Source organism: Thermobia domestica, chromosome 8 (assembly GCF_964235325.1).
Source record: "Thermobia domestica chromosome 8, izTheDome1.hap1.1, whole genome shotgun sequence".
NCBI lineage: Eukaryota > Metazoa > Arthropoda > Insecta > Zygentoma > Lepismatidae > Thermobia > Thermobia domestica.
Window position 1 is genome coordinate 9579388 of NC_137461.1, and position 25469 is coordinate 9604856.

General features: G+C 33.4%; 1 protein-coding gene and 1 non-coding gene across 2 annotated transcripts in view; one reads left to right on the top strand and one right to left on the bottom strand.

Annotated features, from left to right (window-relative positions):
* Nucleotides 1-25469, bottom strand: part of LOC145692677 (uncharacterized) — a 1521027-nt gene that overhangs the window by 1370288 nt on the left and 125270 nt on the right. Inside the window, exons 24-29 of the mRNA XM_081768059.1 lie at nucleotides 20401-20466; nucleotides 11855-11926; nucleotides 9519-9554; nucleotides 8359-8430; nucleotides 6985-7056; nucleotides 3490-3555 (exon numbers count right to left, since the gene is read on the bottom strand). Of these exons, the coding sequence (XP_081624185.1) occupies nucleotides 3490-3555; nucleotides 6985-7056; nucleotides 8359-8430; nucleotides 9519-9554; nucleotides 11855-11926; nucleotides 20401-20466 (384 nt within the window). The remainder of the gene's footprint in view (nucleotides 1-3489; nucleotides 3556-6984; nucleotides 7057-8358; nucleotides 8431-9518; nucleotides 9555-11854; nucleotides 11927-20400; nucleotides 20467-25469) is intronic.
* Nucleotides 20012-20085, top strand: TRNAQ-UUG (transfer RNA glutamine (anticodon UUG)). Its single transcript has one exon. It is a non-coding gene; the product is annotated as a tRNA-Gln (tRNA).

Below are 25469 nucleotides of genomic sequence, written 5' to 3' on the forward strand. Positions count from 1 at the left end.
TGATGGACGACTTACTACTGTAACATAAAATATGCTTAATAATATAACTGCTCATTGAAAATTTACCAACATTTATTTCTTTCGACTATTGCGTGTAAAGTAGTGTAAAACTTAAGAATGAAATGCTCAAAATAATTTCTTTATAAATACACATGAAAAGAATATGAAATTTCTTTCATTAGAACAAGATAATTTTTACAATCTATGTATCTAATATTAATCTAGGTTATTTGAATGTGTTGTATGACGTAATTTTGTTAAATATTTATTTTTATATCTTGAATTAGATTTTAGTGCCTATTCTACGGCTTATTTTTAAATTATATGAATGTATTTGCTTGTCTAATTTCCATGTTCTCAGTGGTTGAGCATCTGGTCTCTAGAAATCAATAAAATATGCCTTAGTTTTACGTTAAAACTGATTTTCTCCCTACTGTATGTTCTCCCGTAGCATTCCTGGCTATGAAAGGGCCTATCTAGTTTGCCATAAGGAGCATACTGTGTCACGTGATCAGGTTAAAAGTCATATTGCAGTGCTAAATCGAGTCTGGAGATTCCAAATCCAAATGTATGATATTTCAAGCACAGAACCTCCGCGTGAGGCGGCCTTTGTAATTCGAAGGAGAAGCATATACTTTATCATTATTATTGATTTTACTCAAACAACTTGTATTTTTACAATGGTCTATCCATATTTACATTACATGCTGTACATCGTTTTTAAGCTCTTCATAACGTGTTTGCAATAAGCTTTTAATTAATCATCTCCTTATTATAGTTTTTGAGATATGTGGACAACTTCATTTTTCCATGATTTTCCATTGATTTTAATGTTCATGTTTCGTGCTTTTTGACTATGTCCCATCGACTTTAGAACAATCTGCTTTCAGAATATAAAATTTACATTGTCTCTTCTATACTTAAGCAGAATTTAAGCCACGCTCTGTTTTACATTTTGAGAAAAGTGGAGGAATTATTTGTTTTCCATTGATTTTCTATTGCATTAATGTAAATGTTTCGTGATTTTTGACTATGTTCCATCGACTTTAGAACAATTTGCTTTCGGAATATAGAATTTACATTGTCTCTTCCATACTTAAGCAGAGTTTAAGCCACATTTCTGTTTAGATTTTGAGATAAGTGGAGGAATTATATGTTTCCCATTGATTTTCTACTGGTATTAATGTAAATGTTTCGTGATTTTTGACTATACTCCATCGACTTTAGAACAATTTGCTTTCGGAATATAGAATTTACATTGTCTCTTCTATACTTAAGCAAAGTTTAAGCCACATCCCTGTTTAAATTTTGAGATAAGTGGAGGAATTATGTTTTCCATTGATTTTCTATTGGCATTAATGTAAATGTTTCGTACTTTTTGACTATGTTCCATCGACTTTAGAACAATTTGCTTTCGGAATATAGAATTTACATTGTCTTCTATACTTAAGCAGAGTTTAAGCCACATCCCTGTTTTAGATTTTGAGATAAATGGAGGAATTATTTGTTTTCCATTGATTTTCTAATGCATTAATGTAAATATTTCGTGGTTTTTGACTATGTTCCATCGACTTTAGAACAATTTGCTTTCGGAATATAGAATTTGTATTCTCTTCTATAATTAAGCAAAGTTTAAGCCACATCCCTGTTTTAGATTTTGAGATAAATGGAGGAATTATTTGTTTTCCATTGATTTTCTATTGGCATTAATGTAAATGTTTCGTTATTTTTGACTATGTTCCATCCATTTTAGGACAATTTGATTTTGGAATATTGAATCTACATAATCTTTTTTACATTTCAGCTGAATTTCAGCCGTCTCCCTCAAAATCTGTTCACAACACTGTAACCGGATAGACTCTTGTTATAACTTATATCAACCAATACTTAGATGTTTCTTTAGCTAAGGTTTTATACATAATATGTAAAATTTATCATGTTGATTTTGTTTAAGTTACCCACGCTTCTATATACTTTTATGTCTTACTGGAATATTACTGGCTATTAAATTATTAATATTTATCCCAATAAATATCTATCTGTTTCTCTAGATAAATTTTCAAATATAAAGTGTGAAACTTTCATAGCTTTAAATTCTGGCCTTTTTTTAAGGTAAATTTTAGACTTTCAGTCAAACAGCTACAGCATCATCCCTATTTATTCTAGGATCACGGTTTGTACATCGTTCTCTTCAGAATAGAACAGCCTTTCAAACGGTATCATTCACATGTTTAATCGTGTATCTGAGGCAAGAAAATCGCGAAAAAGGGATTTTTTGTTAAAATAGCCCTTTTAAAACGTTTTGCCACTCTGGACCTCCCTGTTTTAACGCAGAGATCTGAAACAAGTCTGAAAAATACTAAGGATGCATGAATGTGTGTGCAGAATTTCAATCTTTTATGTGCTAAAGTAAGCCCAAGAAAAAATAATATCGACATAATATCCCAAATTCCCGTATAAAACAGAATGTCAGGTAGATATTTCTTGAGACATCCATCTTTATTCTAGGATCATGGTTCGTATATCATTCTCTTCAGAATGGAACAACTTTTCAAACGGTACCATTCATATATCTCCATTATGTACCTGAGGTGGGAAAAGAGCCAAAAAAGAAGGGATTTTTGTAAAAAAAAAAAAAAAAAAATCCTTGTTTTTACCTTTTTGCCCCTCTGGACCTCCCCTGTTTTAACACAGAGAGTTGAAACAGATCTGTAAAATACTAAGAAGTGCACTAAATGTGTGCACAACTTCTATCTTTTGGGTGCTAAAGTAAGCCTGCCAAAAAATAATATCCACACAATATCCCACATTCTCGTGAAACAGGATCTGAGGTAAATATTTCTTGAGACATCCCTATTTATTCTAGGATCATGGTTCATACATCATTTTCTTTATAATAGAACAGAGCCTTTGAAACAGCACCCTTTGAATTCTCCATCACGTATCTGAAGGGGGAAAATCGCGAAAGAAAGGGATTTTTGTAAAAAAAATTTTTTTTTTACTTTCTTGCCCCTCTGGACCCCTTCTTTTAACAAAGAGATTTGAAAAAAATCTGAAAAATATCAAGGCATGCACTGAATGTGTGTGCAAAATTTCAATCGTCTAGATGCAAAAGTAAGTTCGCCAAAAATAATAAAAATACGCATAACAAAAATAATATTTTTTAAGTTATAACATCATCACACCCCATGTCTTGTCACAGAAAGATGTGAAACCATAATAATGTGTTCTACAATGCCTCCAGGCTTGAAGAAACAAAAAAGAACGAAGTAGAAAGCTTTATTGGTACTTTATAAATCGAATAATGAAGACACTACCCTAGTACCTAAAAATAGGCACCATAACAATACTTTTCCTAAGCTTTCAATGAACTTAACTTTTCTAATTTTTCTGTCTCCCCTATTCTATCTTATAGTTTATTTTATCTTTCATATTGCTATCTCTCTATCTCTCATAGTTTTAAGATTAATTTAATTAATATTTAATTACCTGGTGGTAACACCCTATCAACCATTCGAAGGATCCTGATAATTAAGTTCTTGAGTACTGGTTTACCTAGAACAACGAAATGATACATACTTAATAATATTTACATTTTAACTATAATAAATATCAAATGAAATTCAATAACTCAATTTGATGGCTTCAAACATCTCTATTCTTCTAAATATAATAAAATTTCAATCAAACATCTTATAATTAAATTTCAATCAATCATCTTATAATAAAATTCCAATCAAACATCTTATAATAAAATTTCAATCAATCATCTTATAATAAAATTTCAATCATCAAGTTTAGAGTTGACCCTTAACACTTTACGGAGCATCATGATGATACGAAAGCTCGAAAGAAAATAGTGGCAACACATAAATCTTCCATGAACTATTTATCGTATAAAGGGAGGCGCGGTGGCTCAGTGGTAGAGCGTTCACCTCCGGTGCTTGGGGTCCCTGGTTTGATCCCAGCTCGTGCCATGCGGACTTTGTGGTGGACAAACACCGTGCTCGTGGGTTTTCTCGGGGTTCTCCCGTTTCCTCCCACTTTCTTCATTCCACCATTTCACTCATCTCTCATCATCACAGTCTCCTTTAGCCTAACCGGCATAATCATGGAACGTAAAACTTAAAGATTTCATTTCATTTTTATTTATTGTGTAATAACGTTATTAAGACTTCAACAGGCCTTCAAAATGAAATATTACAACTTCTCGGAATTAGTTATTAAATGGTTCCACAGCTACCTCTCTTGTAGACAGCAACAAGTAATACTAAGTGGAGCAAAGACTCAGGTATCTATCCCATCTCTGATAAAAGCAGGAGTTCCGCAAGGTTCAATATTAGGCCCCCTATTATTTTCACTCTTTTCTGCAGATCTTTATACAGTTATAAAGCATTCATCAGTTCACTTCTATGCAGATGATACACAGATCTTCATCAGTAGTACACTTGAAATATTATGGACACCATAGAGTTACTTAGTAGCGATCTTTCAGCTGTTAGCAACTGGTGCCATAAGAATGGTCTTTTACTTAATCCGTTAAAATGCGTTTTCACTATTGGGAACATCACATCAGTTGAGCAAAGTCAACCTTGATGATCTAAAAGTAACTGTAGTAGATTCCAATATTCCATTTTCTTCCTTTGTAAAAGATCTAGGCTTAATAATAGATTAAGGGCTTAACTGGAATAAACACATTTCTGAACAGTGTATTAAATCTAAGTGCATCTTACGACAGCTTTATAAATTAAAAGGCTGTTTGTCGCAAGAAACAAGACTATATCTTGTTAACACTCTCATTTTGCCTCTGTTCGATTACTGCGATTCAATATATGGTAGACCTCTCTCCACTCAAAATACTAGGGCAATTCAGAAAATACAGAACTAGTCTATACACTTTTCTCTCAATTACAGAAAGTATCAGCACATTCTTTCGGTACTTAATGAAAACAATATCCTAAACATATCCCAAAGACGATATCTCCGGTACTGTTGTTTACTATATAAAATGAATTCACATAAAACAACATCTTACTTGCATCATAAATTAACATGTAGATCGAAGATTCAACGTTACAATACCCAAGGAAGTAATAAACTGAATATTGCGTGGCATTCTTTAAAAATAACAAAGAAGGTATTTTAGCAGCAAGAATCGGAACTCCCTACCAAAGTCAATCACTGACAAACTACAATTTATTTAACTCATCACTCCAAACATTATTATGTAGAGATCAGAGAGAAAGCATTGGCACACATGGAAGGTTTACTACAGTATGAAACTGTACTGAAATTGGTACGAAATTGGACTAGCAGTACGAGTATGATTTTTTTTAACATTTACTGAGTGTTTTGTTTATCTTATTGAATGTATCATGTTATGTTGATATTTATATGTTTTTTTCTTTGTAATGATGACAAGGATTAGGTGGCAGAGCAGCCTCCGGCTGAACCTCGCCCGCTGAAATAAAGAGCAATTCAATTCAATTCAACGTAACTCCTACAGAATGTTGCACCCGTTGCTAGATGTGGGGAAGTCGCAAGATACCAGCAACCGTACTCTCTTTGTTGATGTCTGCAAGAGAGAGCCCCACAGCTCGAAGTATGACATCTCTGGTGCGGAAACGCATATCTCATAGTGGTTATTTCATCTTAGGGGACACATGAAGGTCACATGGAGTCCTGTCCGGTGAATAGGGTGGGTGATCTAGAATCTCTCACCTCCATCGTGCAATCAGGTTACTCACAGCAACTGTGTTGTGACAATGGGCATTGTCACACAAAACAATGGGTAGGCCCCTTATCAAGTTGGATCGTTACCTGCGTAGTGCAGAACGAAGATGCTGTTCCAGAAACCTGCAGTAATACACTGCATTTATGGGCTGGTTCGGAGGAACTGCATGTTATAATATGTTACAACGTACATCGTATGCTACTATCATCATCACCTTCACATTCCTCGGTTCCTGATACAGCTTCTTGTGTCGGGGAGATGATGGGTGGATTTCCCCTTAAGTTCTGGCTCATAAGAGCGCGCCCATATTTCGGCAAGTGCTATGATCCTGTCTAGAAAGAGGCGATTTTCCTGTCTGTAACATTCCAAATGATCACCGACGAGGGCGTATCTGTACCATTTTTGAACGTCTGAAAGGTGGTGCGGTAAACAACCAGAATGCAATCTTTCAGTAAACAATGACATTGTGCAACACATTCTACACTGTAGTGTGGGAAGTTCCTACCTCGTTAGCCAATCCCTGGCAGTCCGTCTCCTGTCCACATGCAGCAAAGATTGAATCAATTCAATGACTCGGTTTTCGACCCCATGTCGACCTCCATCTGGTTCCTGTTGCACACTATCACGACCTGCACGAAACGCTGGAACCCAACGTGCCACAGGCCGATATGGCCATGAGTCATTACCACATGCTTCAGGTAGTCCAGAGTGACTCCCCTGTTTTTTTTTTTTTTTTTTTTTTTTTTTTTAACACAGGTTACTTTGATCTTTATCCATGCTCGTTGCGCTAACATTAAAACATTCCGTTTAGAGCGGTGTGATTTGACAACCTACAATCAACACACTCCACTACGATCACTGCAGTACCTACACTGACGCCGTCACTAGCGCATTGTATAGTTTCACTCACCCTCTACATGTGTTACCAACAGTAGCTCGAACAAAAATCCCTGCGCGGGATAAAACAGTGTTGCTACTTATTTCTTTTCAGCCCTCAAAAATTTAAGGTTTTTATTATGCATCAGGCATTCACCTACTCTTTATTAATATAGATTATATTGATCAAACCACTGTATATATCCCTAATTACCTCCGTCTTTGAGTGGATTAGCCAACCGAAAACGAATTATAATTATATAATTGTAGTTTCGTTTATACTGTACTTATAAACTATGGAAATGTGACTTGTATATAAAAATATGTTAACAGCTTGTTAAATTCCTTTCTCATTTCAATACAACAATACTTACTTGTAGTAACAGGAGTTTCGATCCAGAACTTCTTAAATAATTCCAACATTCTCCCCTTTGCATTCTCATTGTCTGGAAAAATCAACGAATCGCATAAATATCAAACTAAAAAGATAAAGATAATATTTTAATGTTTTTCCATAATACTAGATCATTTTATTGACTTTAGATGTCGTTTGTATTATTTTGCATAATTCGACTCTACCACTAATTTTGCTTTCTAAATTTTATTGTAACATATACTATAATATTGATAGCTTAAAAACATGAAAATAAGAATACATAGTCAAGACAAAAATAAAGAACCAAAATTATCAATAAAACATTTATATTTTTAACTTTACTATATAAATTATAACATAAAAAATTGTCAATTGTCTGAGCTGTTATCAATAATATTCGTATCAATTTCAGATATACAGAATGTATCAAAAAGGATTTTACAACTTTGAAATCTCATTGATTTATTCATTTATCTTACACACACAGTTTTGGAGCCATTTTGTAGCAAAATACATCAAGTCTTGACTCACGTAGTACACTAGTTCAGAAACAAGCCACTGCAAGTGCTAGCGGCAGTTGGAGCAAACATGGCTGCCTGTACTGGTCCCGAGCGTACTAGCTGTGTGTTTTGGCTTGAAGAATCCAAGTCTATAACAACTGTGCAACGTAATTTTTGTACAAAGTATGGTAAAGATCCTGCCAGTAGGCCTACTATTTATCAGTGGTATAAGTGTTTCAATGAAACTGGATGTTCGGTAAGACACAACAAGTCTTCAGGTCGTCTCCGTACGTCTGAAGACGTAGAGCAAGTGAGACAAAGCTTTGTGAACAGTCCTACAAAATCAACCTAGGCTGTGCTACTCGACAGCTAGGCGTCTCACACATGACAGTTTGACATGTGTTGAGAAAACGGTTACATCCCAAACCATACAAATTACAAATGGTGCAAGAATTAAAACACACATCAGGTGCCGCATCACCAATGTAACCTACATTAAACCTCTTTAGGTATAAAGTAAAGAAAACTTTATGCATTTTTGCTACAAAATGACACAAAAATCATGTCTGGAAGCTTAATAAATAGGTCAATATGAGTTTTGAAAATTGTAAAGTCTTTTTTGATACACCCTGTTTTTTTCTTTTTTTGTACTTTTTACGTCGCTGGGTTTTTAAAGTGTATAATTTTAAGTTTTAATGTCTAATTTATCCATGATATTCCTAAGTAACACATCTTGTAAGAAGCTCTAATAGTTTCCTGCTCAAATAACTGCCGTTTATCACTGTTACGGAAACATTAATTCTGTATGTCAATTACAAAGTTCATATTAATATTATAAAGTATATTTATAGTTACTATAAAGTAACACTTACCTACTTCTGCAGCATATGAAGGCCATAAGCTAACAATAACTTTCAAAAATTGCTCCAATGCTTGTTGCCGATCTGAAACATATTGATATTCATGTTTAGTTTATATTCTGTATTACTGTTGACAAAAGTAATGGCAAAATAGTGAACATTCCATGAACAAATAAATTATTCCATGAAATTCACTTTTCAACGTAAAATTATTACCTGCAGCTTTACTGTTACCGTTTTTATATTTTAGTTCTTTTCTTTTTTTTTTTTACTGTTTATTGCAAAAAAAATTTTCAACTTTAATTAGATGCTTCTCACAATTTATAATAAAATGGGAATTTATAAATAATTTGAATAAAGTTTTCTGATGTTATATATGAAATAATATAATAATGAAGTAATTTTCATTTGAATAAAGTAAATTAGCTTAAATTTAGTAGAATGAAAAGTTAAATTTCTTTTTAAATCAATACGATCCTCTCAGAAAAGTATTACTTTAATTGGAACTATGTATTTTTATACAAAATCAATCATTATAAATTTATTTACATTTCTAATTAAAACTTTTTCTAGAAAAACGTATTGCCGTTTCATGCAAATCAACAAGAAAGCTAAATATAATTTTATTTATATCTCACAATGTGTGGCGTGGATAAAATTTCTTAGTGAAGCTATAAAACAAATTGCATCTACAGTAATGTTTTCACGTTAACTTCCGACAAATATTGATTTTATTTCACGTTGAATTAATACATACACCATTCAATACAGAAGTTTTTATTTCGTCCCGTACATGAAATTGTGTTTCGGAAATTGCACTTTTTTCAAAGATAATTTTGTGATGCTATGGTATATTCAGAAGTATGTAAATGGTGTTTTAGTATAATAGTAAAAATTATTTTTGTGTGTTTGTTATATATATATAGGTTATTAAATTTAATATATTTTATACAATTAATATTTCATGCACTAATTCTAATATCGTGTAAATTTGTACTATGTATCTTGTATAATTTACTACATGTATCATCATTTTCTGAAAAAAAAAGATCATTTATAGGAAATAGTTAAAATCATAATCATAACAAAATTATTTAAAAATAAGATCTACAAAATTTTTAATTTTTTAAATTTGATGTTCATTTTTATAATCAACAAAATTGGAACTTTACCTTCTACAAAAACTGGGAAGCCGTTTACAAATTCAACTACATTGAAAAGGAAAATATTTTCTTTAAATCTATATTAAAGTTAATTGTTCGTTAAATTTACAAATAATATCATTGTTTCAACACTTAGAAACACGGTAAACTTCCATAGTTTAAGAACTACTTGTATAAAATAAGATTCGATCTTAATTTGTAAGGCCTACCACTATACTTTTACTTATTGAAAGTTCAATAATTCAAGCAAAATAGTCATTCGTGTAAAAAAGAATCTTTCTATTAAATTTGTATTATAATTTTGACGATGTAACGATGACTTGCAGAAATATATATGTCATTAGGGATAATGTTTTGTATCTTATATCATTTCCTATAATCTGTATCGTATGGTATTTTTTTTTTTTTTTTTTTTTTTTTTTTTTTTTTTTTACAAACATGTAGAAATTTGTTCGTTATGGGTAGTTCCATATATAGTATAAGAGAAAGCCATAGTGGATGTATGTAAGTTCGTTTATAAAGAAAATTAATTATAAAAATAATAAGTTAAATGCAGAAAATCCAAGAGAAATGCAGTAGTTCAAATAAATTCGATTTCTTGTCTTACGAAAATATTTCAAAAATAATTCATATATCAACTGTTCAAATGATAACAAAAGAAATAGAATTTATTTGAACTAATGTATTTTTCCTGGATTTTCTGCATTTAATTTATCTTCTTTATAAACGAACTTACATACATCCATTATGGTTTCCTCTCCTACTATATATAGAACTACCCAGAACGAACAAATTTCTACATGTTTGGCTACAAAAAAAGGAAATGATATCATACGATACAGACCATTATCCTTAATAACACATACATATTTCTACAAGTCATCATTACAACGAAATTGAATAAAACTGGCATGCAATTAAAAATAATTATTAAAAAATTCTTTGTATGTCTTTCTTAAATTATTTCCATCTGACTTTACTTACCTTACGTTAAATTTCTTTTGAGTATTGGGCAACTTAATTTGAAAGAAACTTTTACGTGTTAATTGATTTCATATAGACATCATTTTTTGTTGCTTTAGCAAATTTTTATTTTTCGCTAATAGCACAAATACTTCACATGGTTACAGTAAATAACCATTGTTTCATTTATTTGATAATTAATGATTTTTTTTATGCTTTAGTCTTTATTTCAAGTTAATGGCATTACGATTTGCTTGAAGCAGCTAAATATATTTTGCAATTTCTGTTCTATTCATAGTAACAAATAAATTTATCACATAACGAAGGTAAGTCAAAAATTATGAGCAATTTTGGCATAACTGTTCTTATAGTATTCAAACTGACTTCTGTCCTCGTGTATTTTCTTGTTATGCTGTTGAGGTCATGCTATGAAAGTTTGATTCTAATTCTTCCATTTGTCTTCCTTTTGTTACAAATAGATCATGGCCGCTCCATTAGAAGTTTGCACCAAAGAGGAACAACGAGGAGTGGTCCGGTTTTGGTGGTCGGAAGATGTATCACGGGCCGCAATCCATCAAAGACTTTCGGCACAATACAGGAACAGTGTCTTGTCGCAAAGGAGTGTCTACGAATGAATTCAAAAATTTAAAAATGATCGCACAAGTGTTACGCACGAGGAAGTAGCCGGACGACCATCTATGGACACAAACGATGACAACATTGAGCGTGCACGTGACATGGTTCTGTTAGAGAGACGAGGGACAATTGATGAAGTGGCACATCATCGGGAAGTTAGTCATGGTTCCTGATAAACCTTATGACCACAAAAACCGTATCAGTGTTCGTTTTTCTTCTTTGGTGCAAACTTCTTATAGAGCGGCCATGATCAATCTGCAACTAAAGGAAGACAAATGGAGGAATTACGATCAAACTTTCATAGCATGACCATAACAGCATAACAATAAAATAAACGAGAACAGAGGTCTGTATCAACAATGTAAGAGGAGTTATGTCAAAATTGAGGATAATGTTTAACTTACCCTTCTAATAAAACGATTTTAAACATCGAGATTATATTTAACTGTAATGTGTCGGAATATAAGAAAGTTGAACAAACTGCACATTAGTATTTATTATTTTTAATAACTGAACGGCGCATATGAATAATTATTTAATTATTCAATGAATTAGATGTACTAAACTTCACTAGAATTTTCTTTCTTGATTTGTTTAGTTCAAAATATATATATATATATATATTTCGTCTTCTTTAATAGTGATATAATTCATGTTTCCTCATTGTTTTACGGGAAAAAATCCCTTAATTATTGTTCACTACTCACAATGCTATTAAAAAGAATAACGCTATTAAATGCACTCACCTCTTTGTCTCTTTGTTTCAAGGAATATAATAATTATTCTTTCAGCGATATTTTCTTGTTGTTGTTTTCTCCCTAAAGTAGAAACGAATAATCAATCTTCTATACATTTAGAAAAAAAATAGACATTTCTTTTTTAGAAATCTGTGTAACAAAGTGCATGACCTATTAACATACTTTTACCTCATTAAAATACACAACCTAGTCATGTTGAATTTATTTATGTAATTTGATGTATTTCCATGATCAATTGACAGATGAAGGACTTTTTGTCTAATATTTTTATAAAAAATTTGTACGTTTAAAACACAGTTGATCTATAATAATGGTAATTTACTTACTACATTCTATATATTCAAACATTCTTCATAAAGAATGGGTAATAAAATAGCTCATAGAAGGGCTGCGGTGGCTCAGTGGTAGAGCGTTCACTTCTGGTGCTTGGGATCCTTGGTTCGATCCCAGCTCGTGCCAAGTAAACTTTGTACTGGACAAACACCGTGAACGTGGGTTTCCTCCTGGTTCTCCCTTTTTCTCACACTTTCTTTATTCCACCATTTCATTCTTTTCTCATCATCACCGTCTTCTTTAGCCTTGCCGGCATAACCGTGGGACGTAAAACTCAAAGATTTCATTTTATTTGATTTAAAAATAGCTCATAGGATATGCGTCATCAATTTGTAAATTGATTTAAATATTTAGTTACTTAGATGATACTTTCGGGTTATAGCAATATCTGCGGAAGTACCGAAGAAGCTAAATGAAAATGAAATGAAATATTTCAGCCATTTGGTCCATTTGGTTCGAGCTGGGATCAAGCCAGGGACCCCACGCACCTGAGCCACAATGTCCTCCTAGCATCGAAGAAGTGTCTATGCCAATTATTCTAAGATAAGAATTGCTGCATGTTTAAAATGACTTGATATTTTACTACATCTAGTATTTTATATACTATGAGCTGTTCCATGTTTCGTGATATCTTCCTCAGTAGATCTGTCAACTTTCGCATTTGCTGAGGAAAGTGTTAGGAAACACCGAAAAAGTATAGTTTTTCTTTTAATATTACGTCCCGTGATTATGCCTTTTAGAGATTAACGGAGATGAATGATTAATGAAAATAAATAATTTTGAATTGTGCTCTCGCACTGGAAGTTGAACAGAGACTACGTGCACCATAGGCACACGGTCTAGCTAGTAGACTAGTGGATAATATAGATATGTTTAAAAATGAAAAGAAATCTTTGAGTTTTACGTTCCATGGTTATGCCGGTTAGGCTAAAGGAGACGGTGATGATGAATGAAATAGTGGAATGAAGAAAGTGGGAGGAAACGGGAGAACCCCGAGAAAACCCACGCACACGGTGTTTGTCCACCACAAAGTCCACAAGGTGCGAGCTGGGATCGAACCAGGGACCCCAACCACCCTGAACGCTCTACCACTGAGTCACCGCGCCCCCTAGATATGTTTAAGTTTGTATGTTTAAAAGAGTATGTTTACATGTAAGATTATGTTTAAAAGTTAAGTTTGTTAATCATTTGAACATCAATAGAAAATAATCATTACCGTAAGAAAGAAAAGGAGGGAGAGCAGTTTCATTTGCTGGACATGGCAATATATAAAAAGGAAAACGGTACGCTTGGTCACAATGTGTTTTTATGAAATACAATGTTACAAACTAACGATAAATTACGAATTCTAATTATTAGAGTAGAAATAAGCAATAGTGGTGTTTACACTATTTCTTTTGCAAATAACAGGAAAGAAAGCCTATTAATTTAATTTATAAGAAAGAATAATGCATCTACAAAATGTTACAAAAATGTATTACAATATTTTAGGAAAGGTTCCCCACATCAGACTAAGAAAAAAAGTTCCTATGAATCTTTGCTCAAAAGTGAATGGTTTTGGAGTTATAGGGTGCTGAAAACGTGAAACAAGTGAACTTTAAAAGTTTGTAGCTCCACTACTATGGAACTTATCGTAGTCGGGTCGAAACATCACTGAAGAAGTGCTGTGTGAACTATCTAAATATAAATGTTTAAGAATGCTCCAGTATTTGCACACAAATTTTTAGAGAGGTAGGTGGAGAGTGATCAAGTACTCCCAAACAACTCCCCTAAAAATGATTGTGCAAGTACCGGAGGTTCTGAAAGATGGATATTTGGATAGTTCACATACTTGTTTCTCAGTAATGTATTGACCCAACTACGATCGGTCCTATAGTATTGCAATATGGACCTTAAATGTTCATTTTTTCACGTTTTCGGCACCCTACAACTAAGAAACAATGCATTTCCGACCACATGTTTACACGAGTTTTTCTTATTTTGATGTAAGAACTGTATTGTGACAAATTTTTGTATCGCCCCATACATAAACTCTTGTCTATAACAAATTTCTATACTCATTGGTAAGAACAAGTCATACAAGAAAATAAATAATAATGAACACGAAACGGGATAAAAGAATCAAAAAATGGAGCTATATTCACTTAACTAAGAGTTACATGTGTAAATTTGGGTCAATTGGTGATAAAAGTTAAACATGAATATTATTTATTCCGAAAAATTAGATTAAACAAAATTTGCAATATGCCAAGTAGAGTAGAACAAATTGCAATCTGATAACTTAAACTTCCAATCTCTAGGAATTAATAACACTGTATAACTGATACTAGATGCACAGGTTAGACAGAAAGAACTAAGAAAGAAGTTAAGAGTATATTAGAAAAGTAAATATGTATTATTACATGAAAATACAGGGTGATTCAGGAGGAATGTTACATAATTTGTGAGGTGATTCTACATGTGAAAATAAACCGAAAAAGTGCTATGAACATATGTCCGATTTTCGATTGTAACGGAACTGGAGCGGGTTGAAAACTACATACATCCATGAAAGATTATGAACACAAGTGTAAATATTACTTACCGAAATGCTGTGTAGGCGCTCTGGTGGACAGAATAATGGTGTGACAGATGAGCGATCCATCCTACAAGAGATGTCAAAAACTGCCCCACCCATGTCAATGCGCTTGTTAACGCGTTGGAGGGTGTATTGTGTTGCATATCGAACATCATCTCGGCGGCTATAACGCTGGGAACAACGTCAGTGATGCGAGCGACAATCTCTTCACGTGTATTCACCTTCGTAGAGTACACACACCCCTTTATCCAGCCCCACAAACAGAAGTCTAATAGGGTTAGGTAAAGTGATCTGGGAGGTCAGTTAATAGGTCCGCCACGGCTAATCCACCGTTAAGGACATGTGTTATTCAGATACTTGGGTATTTGTCTGGTACAGTAAATCGGTGCTTCATCGTGTTGCAGGTACATTTGCCGTCGTTGCTTTAATGTCACATCTTCCAAAAGTGCAGATAGGTCTTCTCTCAGTAAATGTGCGTATCTACGGTTGTCATGCGATTTGGCAGGAACACAGGCCCTATCACCAGGTTATCAAACCGCCAATCCTCTTGTAGGATGTTTCAGTCATGTGCCTCACCATTATCCCTTAAGGGATCCGAGCTTTTTGGGGTATTTTTTAGACTTTCAGTCAAGCAGCTACTGCATCGTCACTATTTATCCTAGGATCATGGTTCATACCTCATTCTCTTCAGAATGAAGCTGGCTTTCAAACGGTATCACTTGCATGCCCATATCGTATACCAGAAGAGGGAAAATTGATGTCAAAGGGAAAATTTCGGAGGGAATTTTTTTTTACACTTTGGGCCCCTCTGGAGCGGCCCTGTGTGAACGTAGGGATCTCAAAAAATCTGATAAATAGTACTTGGTAGACTTAATGGGTGTGCCAAATTTCAAGTTTCTATCTTGAATACTAACCAGGGAACTGTACGAATGGGGCACTCGAGTTGCCGGACGAGGTGCATCACATGTGAAAAAGGATGTAAAAAGATGTCCATATGCAAAATTGTAGCGGCTGAGGGCAACATGGACGAGCGTGAGAGGCGGAAGAAGTGAAGCTACAGTGGGAATTAATAACACAGAAATATGCAGAATCACACGTTTCGCTCCCGAATGGTGAAAGAAATGCATGTCAAATGTATAGGAAGTGGAATATGAGAAGAGGTGCTATATGGTGGGGGATATGAACATCATGGGCGCCATCTTGAAAGTAGCCATCTTGAATTTGAATTCAAAATGTTAAATGAAAAGTGGGGCATGTGGTATATCAATTAATACTGAAATTTTACCAGAAATGCATTGGTGTGAATAATTTTATGGTTTCTTTATTGTAAGTTGAGAAATACGAACATGCAACAACGTTTGGAGGGAATATATGGACATAGGCAACATAACAAATGTTTCATTTGAGTCCTTTGAGTCCTGTTAAGGTACAAGTCAATTGTCCAGCAAACAATACATGACAAAAAGATATACTGTACGCGCATGCCAGTGATCGTGTGGAAAACCATATTATCTAAACCATTCGCAGAATGTAGTCACTGGATGCACCTCTATAAGAAGAGTACAGCATTATAATATCAGTCACTTATACCGACATTCTTTGTGTTGTCCAATGTTCAAACCCCTACGTGCCAAAATTCCATCATTGTAGGCTTGTAATGCAACAAACAATACATACGAATCAGAAACTGTCGTCAGTCTCAACATAATTACCTTTGGATTTTTTATTCTTAAGGTTTACGGGTATTTCATGGGTATGTGACATTTGTTTACCCATCTCTGTGCTCTTTCTTACCTGCTCGTTTTTTCTAATTCACAACACAGTTACAATAGCAGTTTTCACACCAACGAATTTCTGGTAAAATTTCAGTCTTAATTGATATGCCACATGCCCCACTTTTCATTTAACATTTTGAATTCAAATTCAAGATGGCTACTTTCAAGATGGCGCCCATGATGTTCATATCCCCCACCATATAGCACCTCTTCTCATATTCCACTTCCTATACATTTGACATGCATTTCTTTCACCATTCGGGAGCGAAACGTGTGATTCTGCATATATCTGTGTTATTAAGTCCCGTAGGCCCCACTTCTTCCGCCTCTCACGCTCGTCTATGTTGCCCTCAGCCGCTACAATTTTGCATATGGACATCATTTTACATCCTCTTTCACATGTGATGCACCTCGTCCGGCAACTCGAGTGCCCCATTCGTACAGTTCCCTGGTAAGGGCGGGATCCCTGAGACATCCCTAATTACCCTAGAGTCATGTTTCGCCCATAATTCTCTTCAGAATAGAACTGCTTTTCAGATGGTACGACTCAACTGTCTCCATCATGTATCTAAGGCGGGAAAATCCCGAAGAAAGAGATTTTTTGGTTAAAATATCCCTTTTTTCAACCCTTTGCCCCTCTGGATCCTTCCTATTTTAACGCAGAAATCTGAAAAAATCTGGTAAATACTACTCAGTGGACTGAATGTTTGTGCAAAATTTCAATCTTCTACGTGCAAAAATAAGCCCGCCAAAAAATAATGAACATAGGATTAATAAGAGAAAATATATATTTTAAAATTATGACGTCATCTCCTATGTCTGGATGCAGGAAGGTGTGAAATCATACGTAAAGTCTTCTACAATGCCTCCGGACTTGAAAAAAAAAAAAAACCGGACGAAAGAGCTCAAATAGAAGAGTTATAATGCAATGTACCATGTAACACTCGTATGATACAAATTGTACCATCGGATCCCTTAAGGGTTATTCTGTCCACCACACCGCCTACACAGCATTTTGGTAAGTAATATTTAAGCTTGTCTTCATAATCGTCCATGGATGTGTGTAGTCTTCAAACCACTCCAGTTCAGTAATGATCGAAAATCGGATACATGTTCATAGGACTTCTTCGGTTTTATTTTCACTTGTAGAATCACCTCACAAATTATGTGACATTCCTTCTGAAACAACCTGTATATTATCTGTATATTTAAATGAATAAAACAATTCTTATTTGGGTTTATTTTCTCTTTCAAGATACAAGTATTCAAAAAATAATAAATTTAAGCAAAGAGAACAAAGGTGAGCATAAAAATAAAAGGTCAATTTACAGAAGGAGGAAAATACTATAGTAAATCAATGTGTGCGTGTATATATAGACTTTACTTATGAGAAAAACGTAAATATGGGAATATTATTTTGTAGTCACAACAGCTTGAAGAAACTTAAGGTCAAAAATTAACAATCATGATATAGCAGATTGTAATTTATTACCAAAATATTGCTGAAAAACTGAAAGAAGTTCACATTTGATTATTAGATCAAGATCGAGAGCTTACTACGCGCCTCTGATGAAACCTAAGTGCATGCCCGAAATAAGACAATAATGCAATTTTGATTAATATACGTATCCATCATTCACAGACTAAAAGTATGTAATTCCAAAGAATGTTCTTTGTTCAAGAAATGTTTCTAAGTAGTTTTTTTTTTTTTTTTTTTTTTTTTTTTTTTTTTTTTTTTTTTTTTAAGTTTCTAACCTCCCTATGAAGTTTCCATTTAGCCTACTCCATTGAAGCAGGGAATTATGTCGTACTCTCTACGTGAAGTAAGAAACCTGTTAAAAACAAATTAAGTCTATATTGTAATGTATTATAGGGAGCTAGCTTTAATGCGAGGCTGAGGAATTCAGAGTTGATTGACAGGTGCCCCACCCCGTCACCAAGAAACGGTCACTCGACGGTCCTGGGCAGGGTTGTCAGAACGTCGTAAAAAAATTCACGTAATACTCACTTAATTCATAGAGTTTATGCAATTATGCAATCCCTATCAAAGATCTCTGTATACGTGGACACACGAAAATTAGGCTGTAATAACAAATGCTTCAGTTTTTTCTCCCTCGCTTCTTCGTCGCACTGCACTACGGCCTTCCTTATTACTCCTCTAGCTTCGCTGTGTATAGTTTGACCTCTCTTACGCTGTGAAGCCATTGCCAAATGAATAATAACCAACAAAACCGCAACCACAACAGCACACAACAAATAACCAACTCACACTCTCTTCAGAATGACATTCATGTGACAATTTTTAAACCCTGGCAACGCTGACATATAAAAGGAGGGTAAGGGAGTATTGCAAGAGTCAGGCAGAAAGATTATTGAAATTTTTCCCCCTTTACCTCAGCACCCGCTGGTAAACAAGCTAGCTCCCTATAATACCACGTGCTTCTGTATACAAACGTTGCTATATGCTCATGTTTGTAAATATCATCACATGGATTTACGTTGGAGTATTATACATCAACTGGGATTACTACGAGTAGCAGGCGACGGGCCACCAGCTTCTGCTACAAATCACATGATGACAGGACAACAACAGCACTACCGCCGCTTTGGGACGCCTATATATTGGACAGCAACCAGTGGACCGGCACCAGATCTTTGGTGTTCCTCCTACTGCTTGCCTTGGAGCACTAGTCTGCTTCGTGACTCTTCGCTATTCCTTTCCTCCTGGTTTAGCTTGCTTCGGGGCTCTGTGACTGTTATCTCCCCTCACTGCTTGCTTCGGAGCATTGGGATTTCCTTCCCCACTCTGTTTAGCCTGCTTCGGGGCTCTGTCGGGATTCCTACCTCAGTTGCTTAGCCTGCTAACCCCCGTCTCCCCACTGCTTGCTTCGGAGCATTGGAGTTTTCTTCGCCACTCTGCTTAGTCTGTTTCGGAGGGTCTGTAAAGATCCTGTCCGCGACCACACGGCCAAGGACGACCTAATTTCCACCTTGCAATTTAGAAAAAGTGTTTTATAGTAAGTTCTGTAAATACTGTTGTTGTAGAAAATTTTATAAATAAACCGATAGTGGAAGTCGATTCCGGACTCTGTTTTATTAACCTGGCTCTACCTACAAAAGAAGTTTTACAATATTCTCTGTTTCATCCATTTGACAATAACAAGAATTATATTCTTTTGCTTATAAAGATTCATCACTATTTCGTGTCCAGAATTAATTTAGTCATTCTTTGGGTTCAGGAAGTCCTTGCAAATCTAGCACAAACTGAAACATTACCTGGATTGAACACATGACAACACTCTGTAAAAACGAACACAGCTTCCACCTCCATTATTTTTTTAATAGAAAATGTAACCTTATATTCCTCCATAAGAGGTTAGAATTTAGTGGTAAAATTTCAAAGCTCAGAATTAGGACTTTCATTGATGCACTTCCCCACATGACAAGGGAATCTGGTGTGGCTCGCGTGGCGTAGTCGCTAACGCTCTCGCCTTTGGTGCGAGCGGTCCCGGGTTCGATTCCCGGTGGGGTCACTCGGTCGAAAAAGTGTATCAGCCATCTTAAGTGAAATCTTTCCTGGGTTTCCGTCATTCATACCAGGCTAATGCCGGGATAGTACCTAATATAATGCTCCCAGCCGTTTCCTTCCTCTTCCAATTCTTTCCTCCTTTCCTTTCTTCGGAGAGTGTGCTCTCCGAGGGATATCATCCCACATATATGTGACGAGCCAACATGGCCTGAGATGTCGACAACCCAGAAATCTAATCCTAATCCTAAGGGGATCTGGTAAGAGAAGTATTAATAGAATCAAGCATACAGATAGTAATAAGAATCGTTCGTTCACTTACTGATTGTGTACACCAATTTAAAATCATGAACAACAGAGTTGATTGCTTTCTTCAAACCGGCTCTATCTGAAAATAAAATAGAATACTTGGGAATTAAATAGAAAAGCAAAAATATTTAGAAATTCACGATAAAAAATAAAAACTAGAATAAAAAAATTTAATAACTGCTGGAGAACAATGAATGAGGGAAATCATAGTCCTAATCTTAATAATTTTACATTTTCAGTGTTGCCAAACAAAGACTCTTTTTAAAAAATAAAAGTAACTTACGTTTATTATATATTATGTTCGTATGTTGTATCATGTTATAGCTGTTTATTTATTTTGTTATTTATTAGTGTGTTTGCCTCATTTGTTTATGTTTCATTAAATTATAAATTGTAGTACTTTTCGAATAAGATAGGGAACCAATTAGACCTAATCAATAAAATATATGTATTTTCCACACAGTTTCATACAGTATGAAAAATTTTATTACGTGTATGCAGTTGAAGGAATATTAATTTATGAAAGTAAACATACAAGCATATAAAAGCGATAGTAACAAAAAATTATAGTACTAGTCAAATCGGCGTTGGAATTAACTAATACTAATTAATGTGTTCACTTGTGAATTAAGTTTGTCAAAAGTAATAATATTAACTACTCTTCTGTCTGATTAAGAAATACACCGTGTTTCAAAGAGAATTACTTGATTTTGGACGGTAATAATTACAGAACATGGGACTTGCCGGCAAGGAAATTAGTGTTGTTTGAATATGTGTGGCCTAAACTTTCAGAAAATTGCCGTTAGATGTCAGTCAATTCGTCTTCTCAGTTTGCAGTCAGTCAGAAGTAAGATGGCGTCCTCTCAATAGAAGGCGTTTTGTGTGGTGCAGCTGACAGTTTAGTAAGATAATTTATATTACTCGTTGTGAACAATTCTGACAGTTGAGTAAAATAATCTATAAATTTCTGCTCATCTTTTCGAACAAAAAAAGACTGTCTTTTCGCTTTCAAAACACCCTTTCCTACACAATATTTGATGATACAGCACAATATGTTCATATGAAAATGAGAGTTTAAACCACGAATTATTATACATAATTTGATAGTGTGTAAAGCAAAAGCAATTCAAATAAAGTTGGAATCCACGCACATTTATTTACCCAATAATAACTATGAAATTACAAGTATATGGAATAAATTAAAATAAGAATTTTTGGTTACCTTCGATCAAGTTTGCTACAACCGAAAGAAAATAAAATGATAATTGTGTAGAATTGTTTTATGTAATAAATGTTTCTCTAAAATACCTCAATGTTCATAAGGTTATATTTAAGAGACCATAGTATTTAACAAGAAAATGGCAGATATAACATATAGATATAACAATTCTTATGATTACTTGTGCACGACCATGTGACAGATGATCGTAAGAGAATAAAATATTAACTAGAATCTCAATAATACAAATTTAGCGTCTTGAAATTTCTTAAAATCATTTCATTAGCTACACTAAATTTAAAATGTGCTCTTGAGTAATAATAATAATAATAATAATAATAATAAACATTTTTTGTAATTTAAACTGGTATCTCAAAGTATTATACACATTTTTCTTCTTTTTGAACAAATTTATGCAAGTAGAGCATATAGTATTTTTAAAATTCATATAAATTTTGTTTCTTATAGATTATTTTATGTTGGTTCTTGCATGTTTAAATTTTTTTTGTAAACTACTTAGACTTGTTAATTCATGTATTTTTATGGGCCCATTCAAGGCTTTGGCTGTGGAGTCACTTTCATAAATAAATAAATAAATCAAAATTGTATTATTAGTATTAATATTAAAAATTTCATTCAATTATTTGAGAATGTAGTTGTATTGCGTCTGTGGTTTTCAGAAATATTTTATACGATTGCACCCTATCATAAAAGTTTTTACTTTGTAAAAGCTAACTTATAGAAACTTTTTTTTTCGAACTGTTTTTAAGTATAGCAAAATCGTTCTGTAATCAAGAGAGATTAAGAGTCAAAATATATATTGTACACGATTACATCTAATAAAATTGTATACCTAACATCTGCTTTCATGTCCACATATATTATTATTATTATTATTATTATTATTATTATTATTATTATTATTATTATTATTATTATTATTATTATTATTATTACAGTGAAACCTCTACTAACGGACACCTCTATAAAGCGAACACCTCCCGTAACGGACATATTTTGTAATTTCCAAACACTGCAATAGGAAAAAACATATTGGCAAACCTCTCTAAAGCGGTCACTCTCTAATACGGACACGGACAGTCTTTTTCTGTCTTTTATAGGTATTATTTGCCTCCGTATTACGGACACTTTCTCTAGAAGCAAATTAAAGGTATAGTAAAAATTCATTTTTTCATGTATGTGTCACCAAGGAAGCAATGTGACATTTAGCTTCCTCAACTGTCTGCTCAGCAACCATGCATCCCACTCCCACCCAAGCTATTTTAGACACAAAAGTGATTGACAGTTGCCTGACGTTTGGATGACATGTTATGCTACTGTCCCTCTGGATTCTCTGACCAAGCAGAAGACAAGTTTGGTATTTTTTGCCCATGGGTATGCATATTGTCTCAAAAAAAGACACTTCTGGACTGCAATTAACTCACAAATTAAAGCGGCATACTGAAAACGTAGTAAGTAATGATAAGTGTAAAGTGCAGAGAACTATAGCATCTTATTTCAATGTTGTGCCTCGAACATAGAGTATTGGACGGCGGAAGATAATGCAGGTGTCGTAGCATTTTGGTAATATTCGTAAATACACGATTCATACAAAAATATTTTTTTTAATTACATATCACTTTGATTACTAATTTAAGTAAGAAAATATTGAAACCTCTTTAAGGCGGACACCTCTCTATAGCGGACAATTTTTGATTCCCCACGGCTGTCCGCTTTAGAGAGGTTTCACTGTATTATTATTATTATTATTATTATTATTATTATTATTATTATTATTATTATTATTATTATTATTATTATTATTATTATTATTATTATTTTAAACAACACGTTAAGAATATAACTTCTAAAGCGCGAAAGAATCTTAGCATTCTGAAATGAATGTCCAAAGACTTCAATTCTGTCAAAACCTGTCTTATTCTCTATTATTGTAATGTCAGAGGTCATCTGGAATATTGCTCAAATATATGGAACAGAACTACACATCATATATCAAATAACTTGGAAACGATTCAAAATCTTTTTCTCGCTTGGCTACGTTAGAAATTCACGTGTTATAAAGGTATAGCTTTAGATAAAGTTAGATTGTCATTGGGTATGTTGAAGTTGTTCGAAAGAAGGATTATTGTTGATGTCAAAATATTGCACTCAATTCTCCATGGTAATTTGAATTTATTGTCAATGGTAACTCTGCATGTAACAACAGTACTGCCCTGCTAAGCGAAAAGGCCTTATCTCCATTTCACATACTTTCGAGAAAATAAGCAAAACGCGTTTTGGCTTAGGCTGTACGTTCAAATTTGTTGTATTTCAGTAAAACTGTATTAAATATATTTTCACGATCTAAAATTTGTGTGGTAATACAGTTAAATATTTTTGCTTATGAATTGCCACTTAAGGTCTTTTTGCTTACTTTCAGTTACAGTTTTGAACATAAGGTAAACACTTATGACGTCATTACTCCCTACCTATTGGTCAAACCACGTCAATTTCACTTTAGATAGATGCAAAATTGTACTACGAACATTCCCATACCAATATCTCGATTTTCGAAAAATGTGGAGTTAAGGTCTTTTTGCTTCGCTTAGAACAACAGAGAGCTATCATACAAGAAACCCCAATATTTCTAGACTCATTTACTGACTCAATGATGTGCCCATATATAAAACTCTGTAAACGGTCAATGATCTTGCTAATATTATTGACATTTTTGAACATAATTTCAGTGTTATTCAAAGGCGTTTGTATACTTATTTTATAAGCAGCTGAGAGTATTACCTTTTTTTTTCTTTTATACAAGTATATGATTTGTTTTATATATGAGTTCTGTATTTTTTTTTTTTTTTTTGTGCATGCGTTAATTGCATTCAATTTTATATTATGTTTATTATCACCATTTGTATGTATTTATTTACTCTATGGAAATCGTAATTGGACAAATAAATCTGTAATTTCCAGATAAACAATTTTTGTAATTTAAACTAGTATGTCAAAATATTACACACACTTTTCCTTCTCTTTGAACAATTCTATGAAGGTACAATATATTTTATTGAAAACTTTATATAAATTTTGTGTTTTATGAATTATTTTATGTTCCTTCTTGCATGTTTAATTTTTTCTAAAATAATTATAACTTGTTAACTCATGTATTATTTATGTGCCCATTCAAGGCTTTAGCTGTGGTGTCACTTTCATCAATAAATAAATACATAAATGAAATTTTTATTATTAGTATTAGTATTAAAATATCATTCAATTATTTGAGAATGTAGTTATATTGACGTCTGTGGTTTTCAGAATTATTTTATACGATTGCACCCTATCATAATTAATAAAACTAATATTTATATAACGTTCTAAATTAGAATATTGACAAATATACTGTAACCTTTGCAGATTAATGTTCGTAGATACTTTTGTTATTAAATAATTATATATATATAAAGAAAAAAAATTTGCCTAAAAAAAGTGTGTACTATTAGAAACAATGTATTGTAAATACAAATTAATATCGTACACATTCAAATTCTAATGAAAATACAATTTGAAATGGATTGCACCTTGTCATATTTTTTTTTACTTGATAAATGCTAACTCAGGAGTAATTTTTTCTTTCGAATTGTTCGTAGGTATAGCAACATCGTCCTGTAATCAAAAGGTATTAAGATTCAAAATACACACTGTACACGGTTACACCTAATAAAACTTGTATACCCAACATCTTTCATTTGCACATGAGACTTTTTATGTTATTATTATTTTTATTTTGTTGGAATAGTGAACATTATAGTGAATATATAGTGAACATAACAATTTAAAATTTATTACTTTTAAACTTA